The sequence below is a fragment of the Panthera leo genome, chromosome B4, assembly GCF_018350215.1.
Source record: "Panthera leo isolate Ple1 chromosome B4, P.leo_Ple1_pat1.1, whole genome shotgun sequence".
Classification (NCBI taxonomy): Eukaryota; Metazoa; Chordata; class Mammalia; order Carnivora; family Felidae; genus Panthera; species Panthera leo.
This window is the reverse complement of record NC_056685.1, coordinates 12,011,324-12,033,369: the sequence shown is the minus strand read 5'-3', so window position 1 is coordinate 12,033,369 and position 22,046 is coordinate 12,011,324. Positions and strand designations below refer to the sequence as shown.

The window sequence follows — 22,046 nt, the reverse complement described above, 5'->3', positions numbered from 1 at the left end:
AAAGAAACAATGAGAAAAATGAGGGAGAAGAAAAACAATGAGATGCTATGTCAACCATCTGCAGAGTGTGGATGGAAAAGATCTTACAGAATTTCTAGTTCTTATGGCCATTATGGAAAACAGCATGGAAGTTCCTCAAAAACAATTGAAAATAGAAGTAGCATACAATCCAGCAATCCTCTGGGTATAGATCCAAAGGAACTGAAATGAGATCTGGAAGAGACATCTGCACTTTAATGTTCAATGCAGGGCTCTTCCCCACAGCCAAGATAGGGAAACAACCTACGTGTCTGTCAACAAATGAATGGGTGAAGAAAATGTGGTCTATATGTACAATGGAACAGGATCCAGCCTTAATAAGGAAGGGCATCCTGCCATTGTAACAACATGGGTGCAGCTTAAGGGAATTATGCTAAGTGAACTAAGCCAGTCGCAGAAGGACTAATACTACATGATACCACTTCTAGGAGGAGTTTAAGAGTCAGACTCATAGAAGCAGAGAGAATGGTGGTTACCAGCAGTTACGGAAGGGGTACGGAGAGGTGATGGTTTAAGGTACAAAGTTTCGGCGATGCTACCTAAATAGTTCTGGAGACCTACAATACAGCACAGTGTCTATAGCTAACAGTGCTGAGTTACATACTTCGGATTTGCTTAGATCTCATGTTGTGTTCTTAGGACAAACACCCAACATACTGAGGTAAAGAGTGTGGGAGGGAACTTTGAGAGGTAATGGATGTTTATGACCTTGACGATGGTGGCGGTATCATGGGGACTTATCCCCAAAGTAATTGAATAAGAAAGGAAGAAAGAAAGAAAAAAAGAAAGAAAGAAAGAAAGAAAGAAAAAGAAAAGTGAAAGAACAGAAGGAAGGAAGGGAGGGAGAAGGGAAGAAAAGAGAATTTCTAGTTTTTCAGGAAATTTAAAATAATACTAGACTGTGCAGATCAAACATTTCATGGAGACATTTATTTCATTTACTTTTGTTCGTTTTTAACGAACAGCCAATATGTTTCTAGTATTTCAGATGGGATTCCCAATAAATTAAACACCTCTTTTGAACAGCACATGTTACTTCTAGGGCTGAACATTTGAATTACTCCAGCAGCATAGTGAAAGGCATGGTCACGTGGAATGAGATAAAAACTCTGCAGTTGGGAATGTGGGTCATATTCTGGCTGATTTCTCATTGGGTGACCTTAACCCTCTGAGTTCTTCAAAACTAGCTTTCCGGCTGTGTGAGGCAGGGATGCTCTTTGTAATCGCTTAGAGGGAGGGTGTCCGGGCAGCGAGTCCGCACCCTACCGTAGCCCAGTGCGCGGAGCCGGGCGGTTAGGTGCTTCTCCGCGGAGGCGGTGCAGGGGAGGAGGCGCTTCTCGGGAGTCGTATCCGGTGATCGACGGGCCCGCCTCCTTGGGACGGGACCGAGGCCCGGCTCACTAGTCCGCTCGCCGGAGCCATGGAACAGAACCGCGCAGCCTTACGCTTGCGCACCGTGCTGGGACACCTCGGCCGAACCTCCGCCAGGGCCTACGTATCCTTTGGGCTGCGTGGGGCTCGGGCTGCAAGAGTGGTCACAGCTCTTCGGGGCGCCGGGGAGGGGCGGGGAAGGGCGAGATGATAGGGGAGCTGGGAGCTCCCGGCTGGGACCTGCTCGCTCGGCGGGAGCGTGACAGTGCCGACCTCTGTGGCTGATGTGGCGCCGCTCCGGCATTCTGGGCCCTCCCGGGGCCTCTTGTTTCCCTGCTTTGCGGGAGGGGAGGATGGAAGTCGTTACTGAAGGGCCTGCTTTCAACTACTTTGGCATTTTCTGCACTTGGCCGCTCGTGACCCGGCCGCCCAGAGCCCGAGAAATGCGAAGCACGGTCGCACGGTAAACGGAAGCGCAAAGCTTTCCGGAGCAGCCGAGACGGGCCGGCCGGGCAGGCAGGCAGGCAGCAGGGCCCTCTGGCGAGACACGCGGCCTCCGCGGGTGGAGGCCGGAGCTGCAGGCGCCCTTCGGCTTTCCCTCCTACCTGCGCGCCGGGAGTGTCCCCGGGCCCCGCAGGAGACCACGCTGCCTCTCCAGATTTGACCTTCAGAAGTTCATCTCGGGGGCAATGTGTGCGGCCGCCGGGGTCGGCTCCAGTAAGATGTCACTCTATGACACGTAAATCCGATTGCTTTATTAAAACAAAAAAAAATTTTTTTTTAATGTCTATGCATGTTTGAGAGGCAGAGACAGAGCGCGAGTGGAGGAGGGGCAGAGAGAGGGACACAAAATCCGAAGCAGGCTCCAGGCTCTGAGCTGTCAGCACAGAACCCGACACGGGGCTGGAACCCACGAAGTGCAAGATCACGACCTGAGTGGAAGTTGGGGGTTCAAGCGACTGAGCCTCCCAGGGGCCCCCTCCAGGAGCTTTAGAGAATTGTTTTTCCTACTCCGATTCGGTGTTCTCATTCAGGGGGTAACTTTTGGAAGCGTGGAAAGACACTGCCTGGGATTTTTCTTTAAGGGACGTGATTGGACTTTGCTGTGTGCAGGATCCTGAAACCTTTCACACAAACGATCGTACTGGTTGTTTCATTTATTTTTACTACTGCTCTCCCGGCTGAGTTCCACCCAGGGATGTAGCAGAACCACCATAACCTTAAAATCCCGTCCATACACTAATAAAGGTGATTATCTCATTTCACAGGTGAGAAAACAAAGCTTGAGGCTAGGAGAAATTAAAACCCTTGAGGGGCGCCTGGGGGAGGGCTCAGTCCGTTAAGCCTCCGACTTGGGCTCAGGTCATGATCTCACTGTTCCTGAGTTTGAGCCCCACTTAGGGCTCTGTGCTGATGGCTGAGTCTGGAGCCTGCCTGGGAGTCTGTCTCCCTCTCTTTCTGCTCCTCCCCTGCTCATTCGCACTCTCTCTCTCTCTCTCAAAAATAAATAAACGTTAAAAAAATTAATTTTATTTGCCTTAATTCACATCCTAGACAGCTCACCCCACAACATGGGCTGTTTCTTCTACCAGTTTCCATCCTCCACAATTCCAGTAAGTAGAGCTAATTTTCATTTTTAACCATAAAATGTATTTAAAGCTTTTTCTAGTGGTAACTGAGATATAAAATACAATATATCATGTTGCCTGGTGAAAATTCATTATACAAATCCTCTGTTGCCGGGACCTGTTCTAATTAGAACTGTGGAAAATTGTGAAGACCTAATTCGGAAAAGAGAAAAAAAATGTCAGAAGTGTGTAATCTGTTTTGTTTTGTTTTCAAATTCAGGCATAGTGTACCTCATTTAAGTTAGCCTGTAGTCTGGTCATACTGCTATATTAGCTAGTATTTCTGGTTGAACTTAAATTACCTTTGTAGGGGGAAGTCATTGATCTCCATGGAATATTCTCATGGAGCCACTGTTCCGATCTAGAAAAATGGACTGGGTGATTTGAGTTTGTGCATATGCCATACATTTATTTGGATTTTTTGTCACTTTGATTTCCTCTGAGAATGTATGATCTAGACAATCTAAAATATAAAATCTATTGCATTCGTTTTCTACCTGAAAAACCATATATATTCATTACAGAACAAATTTTAAAATGAGAGAAACAAAAGGAATTTTAAAAAATCATCCACAATTCTGTTACATAAAGGCAACCACTTTTTTGTATTTCTTTGCATTTTTTTACAAGTAATAAAAGATTTGGTTTTATAGAAATCTAACCATATTTTATTATAATAAGCATTTCTATTATATGCCCTTCATTAAAAAAAAAAAATTTAATGTTTATTTGTATTTGAGACAGAGAGACAGAGACAGAGACAGAATCTGAAGCAGGCTCCAGGTGCTGAGCTGTCAGCACAGAGCCCGATGTGGGGCTCGACCTGAAGAACTGTGAGATCATGACCTAAACCGAAGTCAGACACTCAACTGACTGAGCCACTCAGACACCCCCCCTCTTCATTTTTAATGATTTAATGAATCATATCTCATTGAGTGGATATAATTAATTATTCTTCTATTTTTTTGGTGACAGTAGTTAATGCTTTGGATTTAAACCTTAAAAAAAATTTTTTTTTAATGTTTATTTTTGCGACAGAGAGAAGGCAGAGCATGAGCGGGGGAGAGGCAGAGGGAGAGGGAGACACAGAATCTGAAACAGGCTCCAGGCTCTGAGCAGTCAGCACAGAGCCCGACGTGGGGCTCGAACTCGTCAACCACGAGATCATGACCTGGGCCGAAGTTGGATGTTCAACTGACTGAGCCACCAAGGCACCCCTGGATTTAAACCTTTTTAAAAAATGTTCAGATTAGAGGTGCCTGGCTGGCTCAGCTGAAGAGCATATGACTCTTGATCTCAGGGTCATGAGTTTGAGCCCCACATTAGGTACAGAGATTACCAAGAAGATAAATATGCTTAATAAAAAACCCAAAGACTTGTTTTAAAAAAATGTTTAGATTATTTTCTTAGAGTAAATAAAAAAGAGAAATGCCAGGTGGAAGAGTATGAACATTTTTCAGGTTCTTGACACATCTTGTTGGGTTGGGATTTTAAATTGGACTTATTTGAGATTTTTTTTCCCCCTTTAGGTATACACTGGATAACGACGTTCTAAGCCTAGAACAGAGAAAATTTTATGAAGAAAATGGGTTTCTTGTCATTAAAAATTTGGTATCTGATGATGATATTACACGCTTTAGGTACAGTAAGTCTCTTATTTTACAGAAATATGTTATATGTATGCAACAGGAACCTGAGTAAGATTAGCATGTCCGTGTTCAGATATTTTTTGGCAATTGGTTCGCTAGGAAGTGGTTAGGAGCGTGAGCTCTGGAGCCGGACTGGCTGGCTTAGTGAGGAGGCAAAGGCTTCTGGGTTGGCCATTTTCTCCTCCCTGTCCTCAGAACTACTCAGCCTGGGCCGGAGGTCAACCTGGCGCACAGAAACCACCCGCTCGGTCTTTGAGAAGCTTTCCACAGAATGGGCCAGGCAGGTGCTTGAAGCCTGCAGTGATGACGCCATCTGCCAATTTAATTTTCTAGGAACCAGTTTCAAAGGATCTGCAAACAGGAAGTGAAACACGAAGGCATGATGATCATGAGAGACGTAAGCACTGAAAAATCGAAGTTCATTCCAAGTGAAGAGCTGATTACAAAGGTCCAGAATTTTCACCAGGATGAGGAGCTCTTCAGATACTGCACTCTCCCTGAGGTTCGAGACCCTCCTGCATTGTCTTTCTCTTTCAGTTAATAGCCCACCCGCATGCTTGCCTCTGCAATTGCTGCTGTTTAATTTTTTTATAGAATGTATTTTGAATTATTTATGTATGTATGCATTTATTTATTTATTTATTTATTTATTTATTTAGAGCAAGGAGGAGACAGAGTCCGAAGTAGACTCTAGACTCTGAGCTGTCGGGGCGCCTGGGTGGCTCAGTCGGTTAAGCCTCCGACTTCGGCTCAGGTCACAATCTCACGGTCTGTGAGTTTGAGCCTCGCGTCGGGCTCTGTGCTGACAGCTCAGAGCCTGGAGTCTGCTTCGGATTCTGTGTCTCCCTCTCTCTGACCCTCCCCTGTTCATGATCTGTCTGTCTCAAAAAAATAAACACTAATTAAAAAAAAAAAAAAATTTAGATTCCACGCTGTCAGCACAGAGCCTGACGCAAAGTTCAAACCCACGAGCCCTGAGGCGAGCCCTGAGGTCATGACCCGAGCCGAAGTCGGACATTTAACCGACTGAGCCACCTAGGCGCCCCTGAAATTGCCGCTTGTACTTTATCTGGCCCCCTTCTCTGGTGGCTGCAGAGGAGTGGTTCTCCACCCGAGGCAGACATTTGTACCTGCAGCCAAGGTGGGTAGTGTGTCCCACCCACGGGTAGAGGCCAGGGAGCCTATAAAATAGCCCCCTCCCCCACAATAATGATATACCCAGCCCCAAGTGTCAGTACTGCCCCGAATAGAGAAACCCTGCTTTGGAGTCTGGTAATTATCCTTGGTTGAGAAGGGCAGGACCTCTGTGTTAGAGAGAGACCCTCTCACCCTTGATATGGGCATATCAACTGGAGTGACACCATGGAGGCTTTTCACTGTACATCCATTTATTTTGTTCTTTTTGTTTTGTGAGTCTGGTCCGTAGAGGTTTATGTTTAGATTTAAACTTGTCTTTTAAGAAAAATTGTTACTCGGGGCACCTGGGTGGCTCAGTCGGTTGAACATCAGACTTCAGCTCAGGTCATGATCTCAAGGTTCGTGAGTTCAAGCCCCCGTTGGGGTTGCTTGGGATTCTCTCTCTCCTTCTCTCTCTCCACTCCTTCACTTGTGCTCTCTCTCTCTCTCTCTCAAAAATAAATAAACATTAAAAAAATAATATTATTAATCAGGATAAGAAACGAGTTAATTTAGGAGAATTATTGGCTAACTATATTGGACAGCTCTGTAAAGTACGACAGAAATGGTGACATGGCTCTTGAGTCACTGAGGTTTAGAAAACACTGGTCTGGGGCACCTGGCTGGCTCAGTCAGTACAGCATGTGACTCTTGATCTTGGGGTCATGGGTCCCAACCCCACATTAGGAGTAGAGATGACTTAAAAAAGAAAAAAGAAAATACAGGTCTAAAGGGGCAACTGGGTGGCTCAGTCGGTTGGGCGTCCAACTTCGGCTCAGGTCACGATCTCACAGCTCATGAGTTCGAGCCCCGTGTCGGGCTCTGTGCTGACAGCTCAGAGACTGGAGCCTGTTTGGGATTCTGTGTCTCCCTCTCTCTCTGCCCCTCCCCTGTTCACGCTCTGTCTCTCTCTTTCTCCTTCAAAAATAAATAAAAAAAAAATTAAGGGAATACCAAAAAGTGACGTGCTTTATAAAAAAAACAGGTATGAGGCCTGACTCCTAGGATTTGAGTGTTTCGTGCTCAAACTGCCAATGTTCCTTACATGGGAGATGAAATGGTGAGAAAGTGCTGGAGTATGCTTCATTTTTTGGAGTCTGGCCGAGTTGGAGATTGAGCACTGTCACTTTCATTTAACTGGCACTGACACCTTGGCCGGTTTCTTAGCCTCAGGCTCACGCGTGTGGGGCTTTCACTTTAAAGGATGATTCATTCATGGGGCATTGCTTTCCAGGCCTTGTTGTGCGGTCCAAATGGGAGGCATAAAGTCCCTGGCGGGTAGGAGGCACGCAGGGCTCTTCGTGCTGTTTGCCCCTCCCCAGGTGGGTTAGATGCAGGAGGCAGCGACCCAGCCTCCAGACCCCGGGCCTAATTCCGCCAGCCGTGTCACGTGTTCTCCTCAGATGCGTCCCAGGCACACGTGCCCGTGTCACTGTTTGTTTAACTTCGCCCACCAGGATATAGACGAGGGCAGGGACCTGCTCATCTTGTTCCCCTCTGTGCCCCCATCTCCTGTCACTCTGTCTGGTTGCTAGCCCTCAGTAAGGAGCTGTGGGTTAGGAGGTGCTCTGATTGTGATGTGTCCCCCAGCTCCTGTCCTCCCCTTCCTTCCTCTGGGCTGTGCACGCGGCTGCACATGTGTTGGGACCTCTTATGGTCCCTTCTGGTTTTTGTTTTTTTTTTTTTTTTAAGTAGACTCTCTGCCTAGTGTGGGGCTTGAACTCATGACCCTGAGATCAAGAGTCGCGTGTGCGACCGCCTGAGCCGGCAAGGTGCCCCTCATGGTCCCTGCTTATGAATAGTCTCGGTGAGGGGAAGAGGAAGCTCCCTTCTCACCAGACAACTCTGGATAGCTTCAGCTGAAAGGAGGGAACTCCTGTCCTTCTTCCCAGTTGACATCTCAGAGAAACTCCTATCTTTTCTTGCAGAAAAAGTGGTTAAGTTTCCAACTGGCTTGAAAAAGCCTGTTTAATTCAGGCTTTTTCCCAACTGGCTCGAAAAAGCCTTTTTAAATTAATTGCAGATTTCCAGTTGTTGACCTTCTCATGTTTTGTTTGCAGGGTTGTGAAATCCCAAATGTTTTTTTTGAACTATTTGGCATCTTGGTTCTTCTCTAGATCATTATACTTTGTGCTGCTTGCCTGTGTATTCGATTTCTCGTGAAACTTTGTTCTCCCTTTTCTCTTAGATTCTGAAGTATGTGGAGTGCTTCACTGGACCCAATATTATGGTCGTGCACACCATGATGATAAACAAACCTCCAGATTCTGGTAAAGGGCTCTTGTTGAGAAAAAAAAAAGTTTCAAGCATTCTAACTATAGCTGTGCATATAACTGCTAAACTTTGATAAATGAATGAATAAGTACTTTTATTTAAGTCTTAAAGTAGTTTATATTGTAATAATATTGATGTAGAATAGTGATTTCAGAGGTTAACTGTAGGGTTACTGGCTGGCTTCTCAGAAGTGTGGTTTAATAAACATGATGGCTCATAGACCATAGGCTCCTATTATTATAATCATGATCTCTGAGCTTTGTTACCCATTCTCACCTATGAGAGTGTAAATTCTGCTTTCCTGATGTGAAGACATAATTATTACTAACAAAACTAAAACTATTCTCATAAATCATATACTACAGTTGTTCTTAAAATTTCTTGCTAAAATGTAGCTTTTTATTTTATTAAAAAAATTTTTTTTTAACATTTACTTATTTTTGAGAGACAGAGTGAGGCAGAGCATAAGCAGGGGAGGGGCAGAGAGACAGGGGAGACACAGAATCAGAAGCAGGCTCCAGGCTCTGAGCCGTCAGCACAGAGCCTGACGCGGGGCTCGAACTCACTGACTGCGAGATCATGACCTGAGCTGAAGTTGGGTGTTCAACCGACTGAGGCACTCAGGCGCCCCATAAAATGTAGCTTTTTAAAAAAGTTTTAATTTTAGGGGCGCCTGGCTGGCTCATTTGGTTAAGTGTCTGACTTCGGCTCAGATCATGATCTCCCGGTTTGTGAGTTTGAGCCCCACAAGGGGCTCTCTGCTGTCAGTGCATCCCCTACTTTAGATCTTCTGGCTCCCTCTCTCTCCCACCCCATCAAAAATAAACACTAATTTTTTTTTTTTTTTTTTTTAGTTTATTTTAGAAAGAGAGCAAGCTGGGAAGAGGGGCAGAGGGGGGAGAGAGAGAGACAATCTCAAGCAGACTCTGTGCCTGCTTGACCCTGGGATCCCATGACCCTGGAATCATGATCTGAGCCAACATCAAGAGTCAGACGCTCAAATGCCTGAGCCACCCAGGTGTCCCTAAAATGTGGCTCCTAAGATCTCACTCCCAGAGAAACTGATTTGGAAAGTAGAACCCAGGAATCTGCATCTTTTTACGCCATCCCCAGAGTCTAATGCAGACGGCTCTTGGGCCATGCTGAGAAATTCTGCTATACCAGCAGTAATAAATTGGCCCTTCAAGATTCTTTATCCTTTTCTACTTTTTCTAAGGAAAAAGAGGCCAGGAGAAGTTTATGTGACAGGCCCGTAGCTTAACATCACCAAATCTCTCCCACCCTGAATGTCTTGCTTTAGAGAGATGGGGGTTGGGGGTGGGGGAACACCAGGTTCAAATTGCAAAGCAGGGAAAAATGTAAATGTGGTTCTTTGAGCTCTGGTTCTACCCAGAGACTATATACCGACTGCTTCCAGTTCACTGAGGAACTTCTTGGAGGCCTCTTATTAATTTAGTTAATTGATATTTTTTACATTAGCCACTTCGAAGGCTAATAGGGGACTTCAGATTTGGCCACTGTGTTCAATTAATCAAAAAATTTTGGGGGGTAGGCTCTGTGCCCAAACCAGAGTTACAAAGGAACAAAGCACAGTAGAATTGTGACGTATGTAGGAATTGCTAGAAAGTGGTGTAAGTAATGGGGCGCTTGGGTGGCTCGGTCGGTTGGGCATCCACCTTCGGCTCAGGTCATGATCTCACTGTTCCTGGGTTTGAGCCCCGTGTCAGTCTCTGTGCGGACAGCTCAGAGCCTGGAACCTGCTTCAGATTCTGCATTTTCCTTTCTCTCTGTCCCTCCCCTGCTCATGCTCACACAAAAGTAAACATTAAAAAAATAAAATAAACAGCATTTCAGACTTAAAAAAAAAAAAGGAAAAATGGTGTAAGTAAGCACTCAGCTACCAGAAAATAGTACAGGATGTGGAGTCACCCTGTTGATTTGATAGTTCACTTTGGGGCTTATCTCTCCAGGCTGATTTTCTATAGTGTCCTTTCACTTGTTTGGTTTTTGCAGGGATAGGTCATTGTTCAGGCAAAGAAGAAGAATTCTGAGATTCAAGTATCTTTTAACAGTAGGTTCTGTTTCAGGCAAAAAGACAACCCGCCATCCTTTCCACCAAGATCTACACTATTTCCCCTTCAGACCTAGTAATAGGATTGTTGCTGCTTGGACGGCCATGGAACAGGTCAACCGGAACAATGGCTGCCTGTCTGTGCTCCCAGGCACGCACAAAGGCTGCCTGAAGCCACACAGTTATCCCCAGTGGGAGGTATGTCTGCTTAGAGGATGTATCTTAATTGGAAAATTTATTGTTTTGATTTCACGTCGGTATACATAAAGAGCTTTAACAATGAGATGGCATGTCCTTTCTTGGCAAAACTTTGTTTTAAGGTTTGGAATTAGGATCAGGGAAAATTCAAAGGTGTCAGACGGAATAGTAATTTTTCTTTCAACAAGGGTTGGAAAGTTGATCAGCGTGGAGAACTTTGGTAGGCGCTGTATAGGATCTGAGATTATAAAGCCTAATTGAGAGGGAACACTTAAACACTTGCAACACCAGGTGCACATGTCTAGCACCAAGTAAGTCTTACACGCTGATTGATGGCTCTTACGATAAAGAAGGGAGGGATCATCTCTTTCCCGTTGGAGAGACCAATGAAGACTCTGGGAAAGGCTGACTAGTATTCCATTGCATGGCCATTCCATGGTTCATTGACTCAGCTATTGATGATAGAGGACTACTAAAGTTTTTGAGCCCATGAATAGTGAAATCAAGTCAAATGGTGAAATCAAATTCAAGAATCATAATCCTGGGGCACCCGGGTGGCTTAGTCAGTTAAACATCTGACTCTTGATCTCAGCTTGATCTTGGGGTCATGAGTTAAAGTCCCGTGTTGGGATCCGTGCTGGACATGAAACCTGCTTTTAAAAAAAATCATAATTTTGAGGTCTAGAGCAAGATACACTGGAGGTGAGGAGTCCAAAGGCAGAGAAACCGAAGAGACTATTGGTGTTTTAGGTATCAGGCAATAAGGTCTCGAACACCCATAATGATGGTCAGAATGAGAAGAGCATATGTTGTCAAGGCAGGAAGAGTGAATGTAGTTCTGTAGGAAGTCAAGAATGTGGCTTTAAGGCTTCTGTCTCAAACAGAATTCTTGCACTGAGCGTTAGTGCCAAGTGAAAACATTTGAGTCTGGATCCTGATACAAAATCTGAAATTGTGAGATTTATCAATTGAGTTGAGGTTTAGGGAAAGTTTGATGCAGACAATAGAAGTGGGCTGTGGCTGACTTAAGCCAGAGGGGGTGTTTTGGAGGGTTGCAGGCACATGCTGAGTCCGTGGAAAGGCTGGCTGGCTCTGGTGAGCAGGAGGGAAAGTGGGCATCATTGCTCATTGGGAACAGTGAGGGCGGGGCACCTGGTGTGGGCAGTTGAACCTTGACTATCTCTGGTCCCTTCAATTCTCTGCTCAGAGTCAAAATGACTACAGTGCTTAGCTACTTAGCTTAGCTCACATACCTACCCTGGCCAGGAAAGAGGTCCCAACACAGTCCAGCAGGAAAGCTGTCCTTCCTCCAAAGAATGTGGAATAATCTTAGGAAGGGGGATAGGATGCTGTCCTCTCCCCATAACCAGTACTCAAAGCAATAACCAGCTTTGGAAATCGTTATAAAAAAACCCCCACAATGTGTTAATATACATTATTCTTTCTTTTCTCTGGATGTGTCCTGAGTGCTTTGTGAGCTGAGACAAATTGAACATTTTCTCCCTGCTGGTTTGGGAGAACAGTTAGTTTCTCAGAGTTACTCCTGAGTTTTAGAAGAATGATTTATGCAAAGTTCCAGGTTAGGAAACTGTCATGTTGGGAAAGAATGATTACAGATTCAGGCTGGAAAGGTGATCTCCTGTGTTAACTCTACAAAATGCAAAGTTGATGTAGATCTTCATGTACAATTTAGTAATGAAGGTAAGTGGAAATTTCACATTCTTTATTTGGTCCCCCAAATCCATGATATTAATATCAAAATGTGACTTTGAAAACCAGACATCTGAGAAGCTTTTGTATATTTATAATTTTTTAATAACCTATTTACCTCTTTCTCTTGGAAGAAGTTAGGAAACCTTTGCTTTTCCTGATGAGTCATTGATAGAGTTTTTAATTATTGGGTTCCACAAATACAGACTTGGGTTCTCTTCTGCATTCTAGGGGGGAGTTAACATAATGTACTATGGGATTCAGGGCTATGATGAAAATAGCCCCCGAGTTCACCTTGAGATGGAGAAGGGAGACACTGTTTTCTTTCATCCTTTGCTCATCCATGGATCTGGTTGGAACAAAAGTCAAGGCTACCGGAAGGTATGCGATAACATCCCTGTACTTTCCAAAGACGAATTGGTTAGAAACAAAAATGTCAAGATGTGTTAAAATTTATGAGGCTTGTGGCCTTTAACTAAACTGGACTTTAGTCTGGTTTATTTACCAGGAAATCTGTTTGCTACCTCATGCTTTTTTGCTCATATCAGTAAGAAGCCAAGTGACTTCAGGTCCCAATCCTACTGATACTGAATTATGAACATTCATAGAATCGCTTCAGAAGAAGAGCTTACTTAGGAGCCCACAGCCTGTGCTTTTGGAGGCAAAAACAATGGCTGACATACTGAAATAAAATTTGGAATATAAATAGTTCATAGTAACCACGCAAGAGGAAAGTTCACAATAGCATTGTTATTGGGAAAAACATTATTGATCCTAAACAAAGGTTCTGAATTGGCTTCCCAGAAATCAGATTTAACAGCCATATTTTTCACCCCTTAGCCCCAGAATGTTTTAAACCTAATGATTTCATTGCTTACATTAAAATCTGACAACATTTCTCATGTTCCCAGATTTCTTGCTTCTTGAAAATTCAGCAGATCTGACAGTACTGTGGATTCACATTTCTCCCAGGATAACACGGGTCTCGATACTACATGTTGGGGCTTCTTTGGGGCTCAGGTCGTTTTCTGGTTTGTCACACCAACCCCTATTGTCTCCCTGAAGTCATGGGTCATCTTCTATTCATTCCTGTTTCTACCAGGGCCAGGATGAGGGTGAGGCAAGAAGAGAGTCTCCTCTGGGGCAAAATTTAAGGATGAGCGGAAGGGGCTAAAGAAACCCCTCCACAATCCAGTTAAATGATATTTAATGCAGCATTTAAAAAATCAAAACTAATGCAAAAATGTCCATGATGAAGACGATGCCAAAATTTTAAATAAGCACTAGATCAGGGGCACCTGGCTGACTCCCTCGGTGGAGCATGTAACTCTTGTTCTCAGGGTTGTGAGTTTGAGCCTCATGTTGGGTGTAGAGAATAGAGATTACTTAAAAAAATAAAATCTTTATTGTATTTTATTTATTATTTTTGTTTTCTTAAAAAATTTTAAATGTTTATTTTTGAGAGAGAGAGAGACAGAGTGGTAGCGGGGGAGGGGCAGAGAGAGAGGGAGACACAGATTCTGAAGCAGGCTTCTTGCTGTGGGCGCACAGCCTGACATGGGGCTTGATCCCATGAACCCTGAGATCATGACCTGAGCCGAGATCAAGAGTTGCACACTTAACCGAATGAGCCACCCAGGTGCCCCTTGAGTTCCAAGTTTATATCTTCATAACTGTTTCAAGAATGGGGAGAACCAAGTAACCTTCATTTTACCTTCAGAAGGAAACAAGATGGGTATCGTATGTGAATGCTCTTGGATTTCACATGTCCTTTTGATTTGCAAGGGGGGGGGTTGTGTGTGTATTATTTTCCTTTACACGGTATTTTTGTGGTTTTTCTTTCATGATCTACAGCCATCACAGACTCAGCTGAGCAACTTCTGTGACCAAGTAACCCTGGAACACATTCCTTTTTTAGGACTTGAGGACACCCATTCTTTAGAAAAATCACATGCTAATACATTAAAGTCCCCTTTCCACATCAATTGTGTTCCCTGCCCATTTTGAGAACAAGAGTCACAGGTAGCTAAAAACCTCTTGTAGGGGCACTTGGGTGGTTTAGTTGGTTAAGCCAAGTTCAGCTCAGGGCAGTCTCACGGTTTGTGAGTTTGAGCCCTGCATCGGGCTCTCTGCTGTCAGCACAGAGCCCCCTTCAGATCCTTTGTCCCTCCTCTCTCTGCCTCTCCCCAGCTCATTTTCTCTCTTTGCCTCTCAAAATAAACAAATAAACTTTTAAAAAGTTTAAAAAAATAAAAAACAAAGATAAAACATAAAAACCTCTTGTAATTTCTCAGCCTTTAACTGTACCTGGGGAAGAAGATACTGAACCCTGAGGAGTCTAATACAGGACACCATGGAATAGCTTTCAATCTAGAAATCAGCTGCCGAGTGAAATAAATGACTTTCCTTCAGAAGTCTCCTTGTTTGGTTGCTGGTGTTCGTGGAATGTTTTTTTTCCCCAATATTAATCATTTCGCTTGGCATAGGCAATTTCCTGCCATTTCGCCAGTGCCGATTGCCACTACATTGATGTGAAAGGCACCAGTCAAGAAAGCTTTGAGAAGGATATCCTAGAGACACTGCATAAAGTATATGGATTTCCAGAAGATGCCAGCCTAAAGGTACGTTTGTTTGAGATGACAGGTAAAGACCCTTTTTTTGCCCGCCTCTTCTTCAGATGCTTACTAATTCTCATACCTGATTTCCTTTGGAAATAGAAAGTGCTTTGTTTAGAGGGCTTTGCTGAGATCTGCTAACAGTGATAGTGGAATTTCAGTTTGTTCTTGCTTCCCCAGTGGGGGGACCTGAGCCCATGTGCTTCTTTATGTCTTTGGTGTGCAGGCTGTCCTGTTCCAGGACTGACAGGTAGGAAAGGCAACATGAAACAGATCTGGAAGAGAGGAAATGACGGACCAAGGCTACCTGCTGAATGCACATAGGGAAAAGTGAACGGTCTGGAGGGAGTATCTACACTTAATGTAAATCCAGTAAGACTCCCAGAAAGCAATTCCCAAGCAGCTTTTTGTTTGGGTCAGTTGGCATCTGGAGTGTCATGAGGAGACAGCTTGGGTGAACAGACATCAAAAATCGCTGATGCTTATCGACAGGGGGCATGAGACCGTATTTCATGTGCTTTCCAGATGAGTATACATCACTTGCAAATTATTCATTTTTAACTAGTAGACATTCAGTGCTGATGATGATCACCGGACAGATTTAAGTAAACATGTTTGCTTTCTAGACAAAGTACATTTTAGCCTCTGAACCAAGAGGCTGATCCTACTTTTAAATGTGCAGTAATCGTAAATGCGTGCATTTCCTATGGGGGTGACACGGCCCCCAAACAGACTGAGTGTAATGATAACCCCAGGCCTTCCAGTCCTGCAAAGACACCAATGCTAAGCTACCAACTGTGTCTCTGGGAGTCCAGAATCTGAAACTCCTCCGTGTAAGAATCTCACTTCTCCCTCGGCCCTTGAAAAGGCAGTAACTTCACATTTGGACATTGTAAGAAGTCTTGTCCTTCTCCGCTTTGTCCAGTCCTTAAAATGCTTTACAAAAAGGCATCATATTTTGAGGCGGGGCTTCCATGCAACACTTTGAGTTTTATTTTATTTTTTTAAAGTTAGCAAGTAACAGAAAAAAAATGTTTATTTTTTAAAAATTTTAAATAATTTTTAGTGACTTTTTAAAAAAGATTATTTATTTATTTATTTTGAGAGAGAGAGACAGAGAGAGACTACGAGTTAGGGAGGGGCAGAGAGAGAGGGAGACTCTGAAGCAGGCTCCACACTGTCAGTGCCCATGTGGGGCTGGAACTCACTGTGAGATCATGGCCAGAGCTGAAATCAAGAGCCGGAGGCTTAACTGACCGAGCCCCATTTATTTATTTATTTATTTTTGAGAAAGAGAGAGAGAGAGAGAGAGAGAGAATATGAGAGAATCCCAAGCAGGCTCCTCACTGTCAGCACAGAGCACAAGGCAGGGCCTGAACTCATGAACTGTGAGATCATGACCTGAGCTGAAAGCAAGAGTTGGAGGCTTAACCGACTGAGCCACCCAGGCACCCCTGCAACACTCTGAATTTTAAAGTAGAAACAAAAGCCTGTGTTATGTTTGAGGTTTGTCAGGGTTGTAATCAATGAATTGCCTCCTGTATTTATTTTAGTTCTTCTCTCAGATATAGTTTATCAGCTTTACTTAGAATAATGATATTAACTTCTGCCATATAGTTCTTTATGAGGAATAAGACCAGTTTCATATCCCTTTTCTTATTTTCTTCACCCAAAACCAGTGGAGCAGTCATTATGGCTCCATGCTCTTTTTGTTTGTTTGTTTTAATGTTCATTTATTTTTGAGAGGAAAAGAAAGAGAAAGCAAGCAGGGAGGGGCAGAGGGAGGGGGACAGAGCATCCCTAGCAGGCTCTGGGCTGACAGCAATGAATCTGATGTGGGGCTTGAACCCACAAAGTGCTAAATCATGACCTAAGCCGAAGTCAGATGCTCAACCAAGTGAGCCATCCAGGCGCCCCTGATTCCATGCTGTTTTTAAAAAAATTTTAATAAATGTTTATCTTTGGGAGAGAGAGACAGAACGCAAGCAGGGGAGGAGCAGAGAGATTGGGAGACACAGATCTGAAGCAGGTTCCAGGGCTCGAACTCATGAACCACAAGATCATCACCTGAATCCAAGTCGGTTGCTCAACCAACTGAACCACCCAGGTGCCCCTGGCTCCATGCTGTTAATGAGAAAGTTAAAAGTCCAAGAGTTTGGCCTAACTGACCTGAAACAGAGCTGGATTTTGGACTCAGCTGAAATTCCAAAATCATTCTTCCCATCATACCTTGCTGTTTGCTCAAAAATAAGCAATAAGAAAGACGGAATTGTTTTATTAAGAACAGAGAAAAAAAAAATAAAACCTGTAACTCATGACATTATTTTCACTTGGGAGCAGATCACCCTAAACGGGGCAGCACAGTGGGGCGCATTGGGCATTGTGACCAAACACCGTGCTTACCCAGCTCATGATCCCTATAGCCAACAGGAGCACGAAATAACACAGGCTAGCCGTTTGGAGACTCTGCTCAGTTTCTTCAACACTGTGTGAGATGTTGGCAAGTAAATTATTTGGAGTCTTAGAATATGGTTTGTTTATTTATTAACTGATAGGACTGCTGTTACGGTTTTTTCTATGTGGCCATTTGTAAACGCTAGAAATCTACTTTGTCTTGTGCTGAACAGATTCTCAAGGTTCCATCAACTCATTGTATGTGGCTTTATTCCCAGGATATATACAGATTAAACGTACAGCTGGTGAAAGGAGAGAGGATCAACCTTTGAAGTAGCCGTTTGCTGGAGCTCTTTGAGAGAAAAGCAAAATGAATCAAGGTGCCTAAGGAAAATGTTTTATTAATGAGCTATTGTAGTCTTTTCCATCACTTGTTAATGAAATTGCAAAGCACGCATCGGGTACTTAGAGGCATATGGTTAATTCTGCACGCAGTGGTGTTGCTTTGACGGAGGAATGAACAGTAATGGTGACGTACTACTGTTTTAAGGAAAATTAACTGAGGGCTGCAACTAATAAAGGTGATTGATGTCTAATTTAAATGTGTTAAATCAGTTTCTTTCATTCAGTTAGCTCTTTGACCAGGCAGAAAGGAATGCTTTGAAACTCAGGGTATGCTGGCTTTTGTACACCCCACTTCTGGAAAACCCACCACCCACCAATTTCATGTCATGAGAGACTTAGTGAATTGACAACAATGTCTAACACAGGCACATTTAATGAAGAGCATCTTGGAGTAAAAATAAGGATGGATGTTTGTGCTTGGACACAGGATTCCTTCTATGACTTCTCCAACCCAACAAACTTCCTTAAAAACAAAAACAAAAACAAAACAAAACAAAACTAGGCTGGGGGCACCTGGGGGGCTCAAGTCAGTTGAGCATTGGACTCTCAATGTTGGCCCAGGTCATGATCTCATGGTTCATGAGTTTGAACCCCACACCAGGCTCCTTGCTGATGGTACGGAGCCTGCTTGTGAGTCTCTCTCCCTCCCTCCCTCCCTCTCTGCCCTTTCAGCACGCTCTCTCTCTCAAAATAAATAAAAAAGAAAAAATGAGGCTGGATCTTTCTAAGTCCTTTTCTCTATTCCTAAAGAATGAAGACAGAGGTAACTTCATCTGCTGTTTTTTTGAGTAAGACAGCTGAAAACCTTCAGCATTTATGAATGAAACCTACACTCTTTCAAGGTCCAGGGATTTTTAGATACTTTTGGTTTAAAGGATTTCGATGGGCATGAACTGGGGGGATTTATTTTAATAGAGTGCTGTATCTGTACAGCAGCTGAGGGCAGCAAGGAGATATAGTCCTTATTTTTTAAAATACCAGTTAGGATTTTGATAAGAAAAAGAGTCCTTTTCTTGTCATCCTGCCAAACACAAATTTTCCTAAACCTAGTTTCACTGTTTTTGTCAGTTTCTTTGTGAAGACACAGAGTTTAAGTTCAGTTCCAGCTGGAAACTGGAGAAGGCAAGACCATCGCTGACAGGGCTTAACAAAACTGGATTATGGAATAATTGGACATAAAATGTACATAATAAATGCCTGTGTAAGCAGCATGTATGGAGCACTGTTCCACAAAAAACTTTTCAAACTCCCTTCACATTTAAAATAAACTTCAGTAGAACAACTAGACAGCACAATTTGTTATTTCTCTTATGCAGTTTTTTAAAGTTTATTTATTTTGAGAGACAGAGAAAGAACATGATTGGGGGAGGGGCAGAGAGAGAGAATCCCAAGCAGGCTCTGTGCTGTCAGCACACAGCCCAACTTGGGGCTTGAACTCATGAACCATGAGATCATGACCTGAGCCGAGTCAGATGCTGAACTGACTGAGCCACCTGGGTGCCCCTTCCCTTGTGCATTTTCAAGTGAATGCCAAGTAGTCAGTCATTTCCTATTTTGTGTCCCTTTTGTCCACTGATTCATTTAACAAATATCCAGGCATCCATTCTGTGTAACAGATGTGGAAGAAAGACCACACCAGGGTGAGTTAGGACAGTTCATTTAGTGTGTGCTCCCACCTGGGAAAAGTGGGAGCACAAGTCAGCTGGGAAATGAAGAGCTGGGATAGGAATATCACCAGATCTTGGCAGAATGAGGAATAGCCTGGTTTCACAGAGGGTGTAAGGGGATGTACCCTGGACTAATGTTCATTTCACCAGAGACTAAGCTCAAAGGGCAGAAGGTGTTCAAAGTGTAGATCAAAACACGGGGCACCTGGGTGGCTCAGTTGGTTAAGCATCTGACTCTTGATCCTGGCTCAGGTCATGGTCTCACAGTTGGTGAGTTCAAGCCCTGTGTTGGGCTCTGTGTGGATGAGCCTACTTGGGATTCTGTCTCTCCTCTCTCTGCCCCTCCCCAACTATGTGTGTTCTGTCTCTCTCAAAATAAATAAACTTAAAAAATCAAAAAAAAAAAAAAAAAAAAAAAGCTGCAGACCAAAACAAACAAAAAATCCCCTTCTATGATGTGGGACTAACAGCCTAGGAAGAACGGACCTTTGCCTTTGGTATCTGCTTGGAGCTCCTCATTCAAAAAAAAAAAAAAATTTTTTTTAACATTTATTTACTATTGAGAGACAGAGCAGGAGAGGGGCAGAGAGAGGGGGAGACACAGAATCCGAAGCAGGCTCCAGGCTCTGAGCTGTCAGCACAGAGCCCAACGTGGGGCTCGAACTCACATGCAGTGAGATCATTACCTGAGTGGGAGTCAGACGCTTAACCACCTAAGCCACGCAGGTGCCCCAAGGATTGTTCTATCTTTTTAGAGGCTTTCTGTGACTAATCTAAATGCTGGTCTCTTCTTAGTCCTACACATACCTTCTTCTATAAAGGTTATAGAAAAGATTTCAAATAGCCATACATGGCTTGAATGTCTTGAGAGATGAAGCTTACTTTTCCTTCTCATTCCTTGCATGCCTGACCCTCATGTTGTAATTCTCAGCCTCAGGGATTTTAACAGAAACAGAATGTGATATCAAGTCCTAAACCCATTGAGGGGTGCTGATATGTGTCCTAGAAGGTAGGGGAAAAAGAGGGTGGGGACAAAGGTTTGTGCAGGGGTGATGTTTGAAATATGCAACAAGGGCACCATTAATTAGGCATCGTGCAGACAGGAATGTGGCACCTCTTGACAGTTTGTGAAGTTCCTGAGCAGTGGGCACCTCATCAGGCTCACTGGAAGCACCCTAGGAAAGTGGCCAGACTCTAGAAGTCTCTCAGGGAAGGCTGGTCCCTGTGGCAGGTTGGGGCCTGGGTCATTCAGGCTGGCTCAGTCCATGTCTACTATTTCCAGGGCAACATACCTCCCTCCTCTCCATCCCTGGTACCTAACTCAGAGTAATGCCCAGGCACCTTTACACAAGGTAGGTGGGTACTGGATACACCATCCAGACAAAAACATCAATAAGGAAACAATGGCCATAACTGACACATCAGACCAGATGAACTTGATAGACACATACAAAACACTCTACCCCAAAGCAGCAGAGTATACATTTTTCTCACGTGCACATAGAACATCCTCTAAGATAGAGCACATGTTAGGACACAAAACAAGTCTCAGTAAATTCAAGAAAATTTAAATCATAGCAAGTATCTTTTCCAAACACATTGGTATGAAACTAAAAGTTAATTACAAAGAAACAGGGAAACCCACAAAAATGTGGAAATTAAACAACATGCTAGTGAACAACCAATGGGTCATCAAAGAAATTAAAGGAAAAATTAAAAAACACCTAAAGGCAAATGAAAACAGAAATACAACATATCAAAATTTGTAAGAGGCAGCAAGCCTCTAGAGCCTGTAAGAGGGAAGGTCATAACAATATAGGCCTACCTCAAAAAAGCAAGAAATATCTCAAATAAACAATATAACTTTACATTTAAAGGAACTATAAAAAGAAAAAGCCCAAAATTAGAAGTAAAGAAACAATAAAGATCAGAGCAGAAATAAAGGAAATACAGATTAAAATGACAATAGAAAATATCAGTGAAATTAAGAGCAGATCCTTTTTTTTAATAAATTTTTTTTAATGTTTTTAAATTTATTTTTGACAGAGAGAGAGAGAGAGAGAGAGAGAGAGACAGACAGAGCATGAGTAGGGGAGGGGCAGAGAGAGAGGGAGACACAGAATCTGAAGCAGGCTCCAGGCTCTGAGCTGTCAGCACAGAGCCTGACGCGGGCTCGAACCCATGAGCTATGAAATCATGACCTGATCTCAGTTGGATGCTCAACCGACTGAGCCACCCAGGCGCCCCAAGAGCGGATCCTTTGAAAAGAGAAAGTCTAGCTAGACTAACCAAGAAAAAAAGAAAGCTTAAATAAACTAAATCAGAAATGAAAAAGGAAAAGTTACAACCAATACCACAGAAATACAAAGGATCATAAAAGACCACTACAAGCAATTATACACCAATAAGCTGGACAACCTGGAAGAAATGGATAGGTTCCTAGTAAAAATACACTCTTTCTAGATTGAATAATGAAGAAATTGAAAAGCTGAATAGAGCTATTACTAGTAAGGAGTTTGAAGCAGTAAACAAAAATCTCTCCACAAACAAAAGTCCAGAACCAGATGGCTTCACTGGCAAATTCTACTAAACATTCAAAGAAGATGTAATACCTATCCTTCTCAAAACCTTCCAAAAATTTGAAGAGGAGGGGTGCCTGAGTTGCTCAGTCAGTTTAGAGTCTGAATCTTGATTTCGGCTCAGGTCATGATCCCAGGGTTGTGGGATCGAGCCCCATGTTGGGCTCCATGTTGAACATGAAGCGTGCTTAAGATTCTTTCTCCCTCTGGTCATTTTGCCTACTTGCGTGTGCTCTCTCTCTCTCTCTCTCAAAAAAGAAAAAAGTTGAA

General features: G+C 43.5%; 1 protein-coding gene across 1 annotated transcript; it reads left to right on the top strand.

Annotated features, from left to right (window-relative positions):
• The first annotated feature begins 1,220 nt into the window (after nucleotides 1-1,220).
• On the top strand, nucleotides 1,221-17,727 carry PHYH (phytanoyl-CoA 2-hydroxylase). The gene is made up of 9 exons (XM_042944912.1): nucleotides 1,221-1,534; nucleotides 2,965-3,023; nucleotides 4,568-4,678; nucleotides 5,021-5,189; nucleotides 8,052-8,133; nucleotides 10,225-10,406; nucleotides 12,348-12,497; nucleotides 14,603-14,737; nucleotides 17,404-17,727. The coding sequence occupies exons 1-9, from the start codon at nucleotides 1,460-1,462 to the stop codon at nucleotides 17,455-17,457; spliced, it is 1,017 nt and encodes a 338-aa protein (XP_042800846.1). The 5' UTR covers nucleotides 1,221-1,459; the 3' UTR covers nucleotides 17,458-17,727.
• Nucleotides 17,728-22,046: the final 4,319 nt, after the last annotated feature.